The following is a 13,341-nucleotide window of genomic DNA, read 5'->3' as shown; positions in this document are numbered from 1 at the left end:
AATTTCTTGATGAAGGGTGCTGAGTTTCAAAGACTTTGGTTTTAGGGGACGTTGAGTTACAAGGTACCACTGTATATAAAAAATATATTATTTTTAGTAAGGATAATATGAAAGTCAGACTTCCTCACTTTTAGATACAGTTTGATATGTTGTGGCCAGATCTAAAATTTATTCTTAGGCAGTCAGTAAGATACTCCTATGGATCCTGCACTAAGAGGGACATTGTATGACACTTGAAAAGAAAGATGCCAGTTTTTACTTTTTTAAATTTACTATTTACTTTGGTGCTTAACAAGTTCATCCAGTCTACTTCCCTTTTACACTGGTTTGTTTGGTTTTCAGGGTTTATGCAGTCAAATGTTTACTGATTCGGCAAAAGCTGTTTTACTTCTTCTTTCTAAGATAAATCTTTTGAGGAATCATCAAAAAATCATAAATACAAATTTTGTATACCCACAATCAGATGATAATCTGTATGTGACAATCTCTCTCTCTCTGTGTGTGTGTGTGTGTGTGTGTGTGTATGTGTGTGTGTGTGTGTGTTAGTGATATAGGTTTATAAGTCTCAGTTTCGACCGCACTTTGCTGATTTAAGAATGGAGACAGCAGTAGATGGGAAGCAGGATACAACACTGGGCAAAGAAAACCTTCTTTATGATCCAGACATTAATTTCTCCAGCTCAGGCCACTATCAGTTCCAGTCTATGGGTGAGTGTCACACATAATAAAATCAAAATTGTAAAATCAAATTAAGCAAATTCCAGTTCGGAATCGTTTCACATTACACCTGTTAGTAATTCATGGCAGTATGGTAAAGTAACATCTTTACCTGATCATGTAATGTTGATAACGTTTTAACAGAGTTGTTTAATGGAAAATAACAAAATAACACATAATCCCCAGTCCTATATTACCCCTGTCACAGCCTGGACATCAAAGTAGTAATTCTTGTATATTGACAAAATCAAAAGTTAATCATTAAAATCTGAAACATTAAATATCTATTTGTGCTGTTTTTAATTAAATACAAGCTGAATACATTTCACTTCTTTTGTTTTGCATTTATTCTACTGTTACTGGTTTTTTTTTTTTTGGACTGGCTTTGTAGCACTTTATTTACTCACCGAATTTAACCATTTTAACTTATCTTTATTATTTTAATGGAGTTAAGACCCTAATGGCCAATTAGCTCCAGAAAGAAATAGTGCAGCGTAAAAATATTCAAATTTACTCTCATGGCCTAGCTATCTTCACTAAAGATATTTGATGTTTGGAGCACAAACAGATAGTGATAAACTTTTAAATAAGGCGTAGCTGTTTGGACTTTAAAACTATATGTGTACCTTTAAAAACAAAGGAAAGGCTTATTTTGTACCCAAGGAAACAAAACTGAATCAATAAACTACCTATTTTTCTGACATTGTAATGTGTTAATAGTAAAATAACAACTGTTTAGCAGATCATGTAATCTTTACAAGAGCAAATTTACATTCATCATTTCTTTACAGTTGGTCAAAAACTGTACTTGACAATTTACCATTTATTTTTTTTATTTTTTTATTTTACAGAATCAAGGCCTAAAAAGTCGACAAGAAGATCGGGCTGTGTTCCAGCAGTTATATTTTTTCTTGTACTGCTTGGACTAAATGTTTTCCTGGCTTACAAAGGTAAAGAAAGTGTAAATTTGATAAAGAATTGATTAAGCCTTATCATCAGATGGACTATTAAATTTGCACCAGAAGTACAGGAAAACATTTGTAGTATGTCTCCACTATTGAAGAAGCATAAACTTAAGTGTCTTAAGCACCTCTCCCTAATAAGACTGATCTGTTTAATTAAGTTGCGTGAGCTGCAATTTGAAAAAAGGCGTTTGCTTCACTTCTTTGATAAAGACAGAGAAAGCCTGATTGGTTGCTGTAAAACTGTAAGAGTTTTTTTTATAGCCCAGAATGGATCATAAAATGAATTACATTAAATTAAATCTAATATTTAGAATTTATATTTCCAACTCAAACAACAAAAATCCAGCAGGAAGAAGAAGAAAATCTGAGTATTTTCTATTTACTACATTAAACTAAATGGTGGAGATTCAATCCCTGTAGCTGCCTATTTTTACAAAATTATAACAGATTAGCTGGGATTAGTCTTTTCAACAGTGAGTTTATTCTCTGTTTCATAGTTTAAACTTACATTAAAAATGAAAATATAAATGTCTAGTAAAGTTCCACTTCCAGAGGCTGTTTAGTTTTATGTCTGACATCATCTTTGATTAAAAATGTGATAATTCTGAGATTTCAAGAACACAATATATTCAAATAAATAAATAATTTTAAAATATGTGTTTTTGAATTTAATATTATTCATACTTATAAGCTACTTTGAATAGAGAGTAAATTTTGAACTGAATTTACAAGCAAGCAAGTATATAAAAAAAATTGACCTATACAAAATACTAAATATTTTAGGTACATAAGGATCCAGGTTTATAATTACTACCTGAATGCATTGTTATTTAAATAATTTATCAACTGTGTGCATGTTTAAATATATGCAGTTTAGACATTGAATTTAAGTAATTAAAAAATAATAATATTTAACTACTCCTCATAGAACATAAAATTAAGAGCATTGTAAGGTCTTGTATTCTACATGCTTTTATGTCTGTATGTGTGTGCATGTAGTGTTCACTTTGGAGGCCTGGGTTCACTCTAAATTTAGTGAAAAAGAAAGTGAAGAGCTGATTTCCTCCTCTTCTGCTCATGCAATGGGCAGCTCTCCTCTAGATCAGGTAAAACACACACTGGCACACAAACACACAAACACACGCTGGCACACAAACACAAAAACACACACTGGCACACAGACACACATAATTACACAAATACATAAACACACACATTCAGCTCCAATTTTGGTTGTCCTTCAGCACTGCCTCTCTAGCCTGTGTGGAGACGAAAGAGGTCTGGAGTCCCTGGTGTCACAGATATACCTGCTTAATTCCAGCGCCCACCAGCTTCAGCATCAAGTAGAAGACATCAGCCAGAAAAGAGGTAACACACACACACACACACACACACACATACACACACACACACACACACACACATAACCTTTTGTGCACTTCTGCTTTCTATAAATATTGTACTGTAAGCAGATGTGGATATGAAGACACAGTATGACTGTTCAATCTCATAGTAAAAAATGTTCTGACAAAATATAACAAATACAAATGAAATCAGTATATGTACATATTTATTAATGTATCACCTTGTTTTGTGCAATAGCACTTCCTGGAGCACCGGGACCTCCTGGACCAATTGGGCCTCAGGGTTTGAAAGGGCTTCCTGGTAAGTTCTCCTTTGTACTGTACAGTACCCCTGTACCATCACCAATCGTTCAGGTCAATTACTATTCCTTTAACAGCTTATAGCTTATAGCACTATATCATGAAAAGATGGTGTCTGATTCAAATAGCTACTAAAACGTCTTAAACAGCTTGCCCTCTTTTACTTTTAAATTTAAACTTATCCATACATCTACAACTATACCCAAGCAAATATATACATATTATTTTGGATCGTGAACTATTTAAATACATAGTAAGCTTTATTTATGCTTACTAAAGTGTGTGTGCAGTGCCCCCTGCTGATCTCCTTACAATGCATTACAACAGGGCTTGTGTTCGAAGCACATTTTATTGATGTTGTTTTACACACAGTGTTCAGCAGTTTTACTTAAAGCCAAACAGAATCTAAAAATGTTTGATTTGTAAGTAAAACAATTTTAAACTGCTCCACCATTGAAATGTCAAAGCTCTGCTACCTGTTTTTTTACACATAGAACATAAAATTTACATCAAAGCATCATTAGTATTTACTGATTTACACAAGCACTTAACATGAGCTTGTAAATCAAATGGCAAATAAGATTAAAAAAATGATTCCAGACTGAACCTAAAATGGCTTTTTTTAATTTTCTATTTTTCCAACCTTTCTCCCCCAATTTTCTCCCCTAATCTAGTCGTGTCCAATTACCCTGATTGCATCCTCCACTGATTCAACCCTCCGCCTCTGACTGAGGACACTTCTCAACTGACACACGCCCCCTCCGATACAAGCTCAGTACAGACTGCAGTTTTCACCAGCACGAGTCGAGTTCATGTATTAGCACAGAGAGCCACACCCTGATCAGCATTATTCCTCAGCCCTGTGCAGGCACCATCAATCAGCCAGAAGGGGTCGCAATTGCACCAGTTATGGGGACTCATGATCCGGCTTGCCTCTAACCCTATGATCAACAGCCAATCGTTGTTCATGCAGCTGCCCAGCCCAGCCGGGTGGCAAAGCTGAGTTTCGATATGATGTATTTGAAAACCCAGCTCTGGTGTGCTAGCATATTTTACTGCTGCGCCACCTGAGCGGCATTTAAAATGGCATTTTTGGCCAAAATAAGAATGCATTATCAATGAGACCATTCCATTGTTCCAAGTTGCTGGAAAAGACACACATGAATCTCATGTTCCATTATGTTTATTTGGGCTGTGCAATGAAAAAAAAAAAACCTTTCCACCCCTTTAATTTGCTATGAACAGGAAAAGCATTTTACATTACCTTCAGTTGAATTTTGTATTGTTAATAAATGGAAACAAGTTTAATATAAATGTATTTAGATTAGAGATTGTACATATTACATTGTACTTATATTTAATCTATTATATTTATCCTAAGTGTACTATTATAATATACTTACAGACTAAAAGGCAGGCACTCTAAGTGGAATTGCAGTACTCACTCTCAATTTGCAATATGTTCTCAAAGGTTTATTTATTAGTAGTAAAATGTATTAAAATAGTAAAAAACTAACCATCATATTATGCAGATCTATTGTATATGACATACTAAATGTGGACATTCTCTTTAGTTATTGAATTTAGGGGATTCAGCCTCATCAGTTTTACATGAAAAAAGTAACTTGATTGATTTGACCTGGAAACCAATTTATAAAATAGAACATCTAGCAGACATCCAGTTTAAAGCCACAATTTTGTGTTAATGTGGAATGCTCTTATTTTACATGGATTTTGGTGTAAAGAAAGAGCATCTTTTTAATAATTATCCTGTACCTTTTTTGTAGGTACTTCTGGAATCCCAGGACTTAAAGGAGACCCTGGCTCACCAGGTCAGTATGTCTTATACACCGCATTGCATTGCTTTTTACCAACTAACTATATGTACCAAAACCATGTAAATGTTTTCAGGTCAGCCTGGTACTTCTGGTCCAAAAGGAGACACAGGAGAGAGAGGTTTAGCAGGCCCAACAGGTCCACCTGGGATCTCTGGAGTACCAGGTAGAAAAGCAACTTACATAATTGCACAAACTTATTAATCAAAGCCAAACTGTCAAAAAAGTGTTTGTGTCATTAGTGAGTGCATATTTAGATTGAGTTTTAAATTCAGGTAAGTTATTTTAAAGTAGTGAGTAGAGAAGCACTATAATTTCCTTACTTTGTAAACCTGTATACATCTAGTGTAAAGTATGGGCTGTCCGGGCTCGGTTTGTGGAATCAGTGTCCATAGTGTCAGTCACTGTTAAAAACTTTGATACTGAATTATTAGCAGTTGATACTGGATTTTTTAATGTAGCATGAGTTGTATACAGATTATAGCCAGTCCTACTGCAGGTATCAACCTTTTAACTCTATATACATTAGCTGAAGGTTTCCCACATATACAAGTACAGAATGCAATCATTGATAAATGAGTTTTTCTCTTTAACACATAAACGTCTTTCTCTGATAGGTACTCCTGGATTAAAGGGTGAACCAGGACAAAATGGAAATCCAGGTTAGTAATCAGATTCTGGCTGTCAAAAATCAGCCTTTGTGTGTATTTTAATTCTGCTATTTATTGTAGCTCATCCTGAAACTTTACAATGTCCATGTGATCATACAATGCACTAATATTGTAATCTAATCTCCTTAGGTGTTGCTGGTCCAAGTGGCAAAACTGGTCTTACTGGAAGGCCTGGACCTCCAGGTGATTTTGCACATCAACACTTTTCTTGTATTTTTTAAAACACAGTATTAATTAAATTCCCAATATGCTGAACTTTTTTCAACCTCTGCTGTAGGACCGCCTGGACTGCAAGGTTCAACTGGTCGTACTGGGCCTATAGGTGAGTGTTTACACATGTGAAACAAACAAGATAAATACATGAATCACACTATTACAAGCATGTAATTCCATTTTACTCCAGGGTAAATGTCAGTGGATTTGTGCACAATTTTATTTTTAAGAAAAGTCCGCCACATTTGGCCATAAAAACGTGTCTATATTTAACCCTATACATTCATTATTTGCACCTGCACACCCAGATGTTTAAATCATAATATCAATGAAAATGTGTGATTTGGTATAGGTCTCATTTTGGGTAGATTTGGGTAAATTTTTTAACAAAAGGTAACCCAGTTACTATTCATTTCTTACATTTAAAAGGGTTTTAGTGTAGCATCTACAGGATTTTGTTAACCAGCATGCACCAAACAACTGGGCAATGAGTGTTAAACTACAGGCAATGATCAGGGTCTTTTGTTCATTTCTCAGGACCTACTGGACCTACGGGTACACCTGGTTTGTTGGGACCTGCTGGAGCGAAAGGATCAGCTGGAGAAAAGGGAGAAAAGGGGGATAGCACTAGAGGTAAGGAAATTACCAATTGGGTATGGGGTATGACAGGACTACATACAGGTGTGAAATGTATTAACAGTATAACAATAATTTAATTAATAACACAATATACTAATAATCTAGTTTTTCTTCTAGGAATTCCAGGTCTCCCAGGATCAAAGGGAGAAAGAGGATTCACAGGTAAATGAAAGAACTAACTGATTATTATGTTAAGGACATGTATAAAAAAAACTGATGCACCACTGTGCATTTCAATCAGAATTGAAATATTCTGATCATTTAGGTATATTTTGAAGCCTTGCTTCTTCTTATGAGTAGTGTCCAGTACTTGTCTTGTCACTCACTTTGTATATGATGAGATTAGCAGTGGAGATTCTAGAACAGTACATGAGCAAGATGCTGGTTGTGATGTGACTGTGCTTTTCTCTAATATCATTTCAGGCTGTGGCTTATGGTTTGGTCGTGTTCTGTCTTTATCTCAAGTTTTAGTACAATCATTTAGCCATCATTAGCCTTCTTTTAATATTGTACTGCCTTGGTTAGTTATGCTGCAGTTGGGTTCTATTTCCATCATGTGACATGTTTAGCTTAACAGCAGCATGCAGAACACAATGTGGTTCCACCTATTTTTTTTATTTTTTTATTCAATAGCTTCTTATCAGCTGACTTGCAACATTATGGCCTGTTTAAATTAATAAGCAATTAGAATATTTAACATTTAAGGCACTGAACAGACATTTTTATCCAAGCATGTTGTATATTGTAATCAAACACAATTCAAGCAATTAATGTTTATTGACATTGTTCAGGTGAACAGGGGGGACTTGGCGGTTGTGATTTGAAGCACTGAGTTCAGTAGTCCAGTACCTGATGAGCTACAACTGCTCATAATATGCAGGTGCAAGTCCAGGGAAAACAATGTCAAATGTATTACACATGGACAGTTGGGCTGTATCTAGACCCTGATTGTATGTGGCTGGAAGTTTTACTAAGGGGTTCTGAAGCATTTTAGAATCAACTCCCACACCCTGTTTTCTGTTCATTTGGTTTGGTTACTTGGTCATTTAGTTTGTAATATAAACCCATAAACACTTTTTACATCTTTATGTAACGGCTATTGATATTGATATGTAAAATTATATTGTACGCCATGTGCAGGTATTTCTGGAGCTAAAGGGGAACAGGGCAGAAAAGGAGACACAGGTGAGGTTGTTTTAATCAAAGTAGACATGCTTGGATTTTTTAGGGTGTGATTTTAATTCAGGATATACTTATAACATTTCTTTTACACTCCTGCAGGACTGCTTGGTGCACCAGGAGCAAAAGGCAGTGTTGGTATGTGGATAGATTTGTGCATGTATGATGTAAAACGTTTATGAGTACTTACAACGTGTGCAGTTTGGATCTGGAGTTGTTGTGTTTACCTGACTGTATTCTGTGTTATAGGTCCTATGGGTCCGAAGGGAGAGAAAGGAGTTCAAGGACTTCAAGGGCCTAAAGGAAATAAGGGCGATTCTCAATCTAACCCAAGTAACTACACTTCTAGAATTTATCCACAGAAAAATAAAAACAATATTACATTAAATTAGATTAATTTAGATATTACCAACAATGTTTTGTTTTTGCCTTTAAGTCCCCTATGTTTATAATTTATTTTAAATATTATTCAATTGAAAAAATACAGTTTAACACATAAACCCAATAAAAAAGAGAGGTGTGTATACAGTGCACAAACACCATTTCCAGAAAATTTGGGACATTTTATAGAATGCAAACAAAAAAACCTTACCTTAAACCTTTATTTAACTGACAAAAATACAAAGAAATGAAATTTAACTTTTTCACTTGGTTGGTCTGTAAATATTAACACATTTTGAATTTGATTCCTGTAACACACACAAAAAAGTTGGGAAAGGGCGAACTATGGGTGGAAATATAAAATTATATTATATATAAGTAAGTAAGTACATACACCAATGAGGCATAACATTATGACCACCTCCTTGTTTCTACACTCACTGTCCATTTTATCGGCTCCACTTACCATATAAAAGCACTTTGTAGTTCTACAATTACTGACTGTAGTCCATCTGTTTCTCTGCATGCTTTGTTAGCCCCCTTCCATGCTGTTCTTTAATGGTCAGGACCCCCACAGGACCACCACAGAGCAGGTATTATTTAGGTGGTGGATCATTCTCAGCACTGCAGTGACACTGACATGGTGGTGGTGTGTTAGTGTATGTTGTGCTGGTATGAGTGAATCAGACACAGCAGTGCTGCTGAAGTTTTTAAATACTGTGTCCACTCACTGTCCACTCTATTAGATACTCCTACCTAGTTGGTCCACCTTGTAGATGTAAAGTCAGAGACAATCGCTCATCTATTGCTGCTGTTTGAGTTGGTCATCTTCTAGACCTTCATCAGTGGTCACAGGACGCTGCCCACAGGGTGCTGTTGGCTGGACATTTTTGGTTGGTGGACTATTCCCAGTCCAGCAGTGACAGTGAGGTGTTTAAAAACTCCATCAGCACTGCTGTGTCTTATCCACTAATACCAGCACAACACACACTAACACACCACCACCATGTCAGTGTCACTGCAGTGCTGAGAATCATCCACCACCCAAATAATACCTGCTCTGTGGTGGTCCTGTGGGGGTCCGGACCACTGAAGAACAGGGTGAAAGCAGGCTAAAAAAGTATGGACTACAGTCAGTAATTGTAGAACTACAAAGTGCTTCTATAAATGGAGCTGATAAAATGGACAGTGAGTGTAGAAACAAGGAGGTGGTCATAATGTTGTGCCTGATCGGTGTATAAGTCTAACAAATTGTAGCTTAGTCGTTAAGGTACTGGGCTAGTAATCCAATGGTTGCTGGTTCTAGCCCCAGCACTGCATGATGCTGCTGTTGGCTCCTTGAGCAAGGCCCTTAACCCTCAATTGCTCAGGCTATATACTGTAATGTAAGTCGCTTTGGATAAAGGCGTCTGCTAAATGCCAAAAATGTCAATGTAAATATCAAATATTTAAGTTGCACCGTTTAAAGACATTCCACAACAAGCAAGTGAATTGGTAAGAGATGAGGCTGTCATGATTAGATATAAAATCCAATCTTTGCAAGCAAATAAGGGTTCTGGTTCACCACTTTGTGCCAAACTTCTTTAACACAATTGTCAATCAGCTCAAAAAGAACATTTCTCTACTCAAGATTGCAAATGATTTAGGTTTTTCACTATCTACTGTTAATAATATCTTAGTCTATTGTCGGGCAAGACTGGAACCCACAGTTAAAGCATGACCTTTGAGCTCTCAGAGGACATTGCATGAGGAACCTTTATGCAAATGTGATAAATAAAGCCATATGGCTCTGGAATACTTCAACATTGTCACTTAACAGTTCTTCACTTTATCATGAAATGCAACCTGAAACTCTATTATCAAAGAGAACATCAGTTCTATGCAGAAACATTGTCATGTTCTCTGAGCCAGAGCGCATATCAGAAAGAGCTAAAGACAGAGGAAATTTGTGCTGAAGTCTTATATAAAGCAAACACGGACAAGAATTCCACTTGTAAAACTGCAACAATTTGTATCCTTAGTTTACAATTAAACATTTTATAAAGTTTCAAAACTTTTACAGAAATGAGCCTTAATGTATATGCAGAATATGTCTAATGCGTAAGTCTTTTCTGTGTCTGTTCCCGTAGTTATTCGCTTGATTGGAACCTCTGGAAGTTCTGGCAGAATTGAGGTATTAAACAATTTGGAATGGGGAACGGTGTGTAACGACAACTTTGACATTTCGGATGGCACAGTAGTGTGTCGTATGTTGGGCTTCCAAAGAGCTTCAAGTGTTTACACAGCACCACCAGGTGAGCACTCACTCACTTTCTTATCCAATCAGGTGTGTGTGGGGGGGGGCCCTATAGGGCAATTCAGTGTCTCCAATTAACCTGACTACATGTTTTTTGGACTGTGGGAGGAAACCGGAGCTCCTGGTGGAAACCCACGCCTGGGGATCGAACCCAGGACCTTCTTGCTTTGAGGCGACAGTGCTACTCACCCAGCCGCCTTGCAGAACATGTTTCTCTAAATGTATAGTAATGGGGAGGCACGGTGGCGCAGTGGGCAGTGGGTGGCGCTGTCGTCTCACAGCAAGAAGACCCTTGGTTCCCATTTGGTTCCAAAGTAGCTAGTCAGGATGCTAAGTTGCTATTGCATGCATACAAATGCACACTCATACATTAGAATAATAACACCATGGGTAATTTCATATATGATGTAGAGTTGCATGTGATGTAGGACACTTTTAACATTTAATCTATAAAAACAATATAAGATAAGAATCCTTTATTGATCCCCATGGGGGAAATTCGAGAATATACGTATTGCTTCACACATAGGATGTGGTGCCTTAAAATATTTACAATATTTAAAGTGTCAGTGGTTGTTGGTATCTTTGAGCAAACATAAATACCAAAACAACATAGATTTTCTTTACAGTACCTGATTGGTGTGTAATCCGAGTGTTATGTCTGTTTGGGATTTAGGAACAGGACGAATCTGGCTGGATGATTTGCACTGTACTGGCAATGAGGCCAGCATTTTTGATTGCCGACATAATGGCATGGGAGTGCACAACTGTCAACACAATGAGGATTCCGGAGTGGTTTGTTCCAGAACGTCACAATGATATGCCATATTAAAACATTCAGAATTAATTAAATGAATGAATGCCTGCAAATCCACATGTAAATACACAAACAAAACAGACTGAATGTATCATAGAAATGTTTTAAAGTTATTAAAATTCTGATCATAAGGTGTGTTGGAATATATTGGAATATATTGGTAACGCAACAGTAAGTGCTTGATTAAATTGTTTATTTATGTTCAAAACAACTTACAATTGTACAACTAATCGATATTATTCTTTTGAACAGTAATATTTTTAATATTTTACAACAATAATTCTCACAGTTTTGTGAGTTATATTTTCTAAAAAGAAATGGAAATACCTAGTGTCTGTGCGCCCTTGCACTTTTGCTACCACTAGATGGAGTTAGAGACTCAAAAACATGTATTCTGTGACCTCTAAAGATTTACAGTAGATGTACAGTCCCTACATCTACATATAATGTTTTTTAACTTTCTTTATTTCAGTAATTTACTCTCAGATTAATTATTATTATTATTATTTAGAAACATTCTAAGCCAAATTGTGCCAGGACCCAAACACTTAATAAGAAAACCAAAACAGGGTAACATCCAACACAACACGGGAACTTTTAAGAACAACAGAATGCCCTGTTACATGCAGCTACAAAACTAAAACGTTGCTTGGATTTACCAACTGAGTAAAGAAAAGCTGAAAATCTCTCACAAGAGCGAGAAGTATGTTAGGTGTAGCGAGTGAGATATGGCAAATGATACAGCAAATGATTTTAATTGTGGTTCAGAGAGAAGTACACTTTCTGTCCAACCTTATACCCCCTTACTTGTCAGACCAAACTGAGTTTAACGGGACAATATGTAACAGTTAACTATCCTGTGGGCTGGTGGTAACATAACTACTTTCATATACCTACATATTACTTTACTTTATTTATAGTTTGAAACACCAGTAATATATTTTTTTTCTATAACATATAACATAGCAATGTCTATGAAACAATGCACACTATACACACATGCAATATTTTACATTGAACATTACAATATTTAACATTGTACAAAATCCAGTATTTTAAAAATTGCAATAATAATTTTAACATACCTATACCTAAATTAGCTTTGCTAAATGGCAGGGCTATGGTGTTTAGAGGTTCCTTGTAAAATGCTACTATGTACTTTACACTTTTCTTAGCTTGGGTGAAAAGTACTACGAAAAAAGTCAAAGTACAATTTATTGTAACAATTCCTAAAAAATTTTCATTTCTACATTTAAACTATGTTGGAAATTACAAAACCAGTAACAATGTTGACGACATAGTTTGTTGGGCTAACAGAGAATATCAGTATAATACAGCCCTAAAATATTTTATATATATCTCTACAGGTCGCATGTATTCTGATTGCAGGAGAAGCATTGTCGGTGCATGAGTATAAACACTCGTGGTAAAACATGATCTCTGCTCCAGTGTGCATTCCCATCTTCAAACAGTGTGTAACAGTGTATAGCTGACATATCATTAACCCAGCCTATACGATTAACGCTGTTATTTGTAAAGTATGCAATTTCTACAACTTTTAAACAGAAAAGAATCCAGTTATTAAAAGAAGTGTTTTATTAAAAGACTTCAGGAACAATCTTAAAATTACATAATGTAAAATGGGTTTGCTACTAATATACAGTCGTGCACAAATTTAGAATAACAGTTAAATTTATTGTTATTTTCCAATAGATCTTTTTTTAGCATTATTACTGTTTCCACTACGTTACAGTAGTAGATGGTTTAACTGCAGGTTTATATTGCACTCTGGTGAATTCCATAGTGAAAAATGCTTCCTTTTATTTAACACAATGTTTAATGCTTTTATACTTTTTATACATACATACATACATACACATATTTACATGCACATATACATTGTACATATACACACGTATGTGTATGTTTATCTACACTCTGTTGTGTTTCATTTAATATCTAAA

At 35.7% G+C, this 13,341-nt stretch overlaps 1 protein-coding gene across 1 annotated transcript; it reads left to right on the top strand.

The window, feature by feature from the left end:
* Positions 1-589: 589 nt before the first annotated feature.
* On the top strand, positions 590-11,512 carry marco (macrophage receptor with collagenous structure). The gene is made up of 17 exons (XM_063006228.1): positions 590-708; positions 1,569-1,667; positions 2,682-2,788; positions 2,927-3,050; positions 3,285-3,347; positions 5,134-5,178; positions 5,258-5,347; positions 5,799-5,843; positions 5,982-6,035; positions 6,130-6,174; positions 6,603-6,698; positions 6,822-6,866; positions 7,845-7,889; positions 7,986-8,021; positions 8,133-8,216; positions 10,394-10,558; positions 11,237-11,512. The coding sequence occupies exons 1-17, from the start codon at positions 597-599 to the stop codon at positions 11,377-11,379; spliced, it is 1,398 nt and encodes a 465-aa protein (XP_062862298.1). The 5' UTR covers positions 590-596; the 3' UTR covers positions 11,380-11,512.
* The last annotated feature ends 1,829 nt before the right edge of the window (positions 11,513-13,341 follow it).

This window comes from Trichomycterus rosablanca, chromosome 12 (assembly GCF_030014385.1).
Source record: "Trichomycterus rosablanca isolate fTriRos1 chromosome 12, fTriRos1.hap1, whole genome shotgun sequence".
Classification (NCBI taxonomy): domain Eukaryota; kingdom Metazoa; phylum Chordata; class Actinopteri; order Siluriformes; family Trichomycteridae; genus Trichomycterus; species Trichomycterus rosablanca.
Note: the sequence above shows the minus strand (reverse complement) of the source record. Positions and strands in the feature narration are given on the sequence as shown.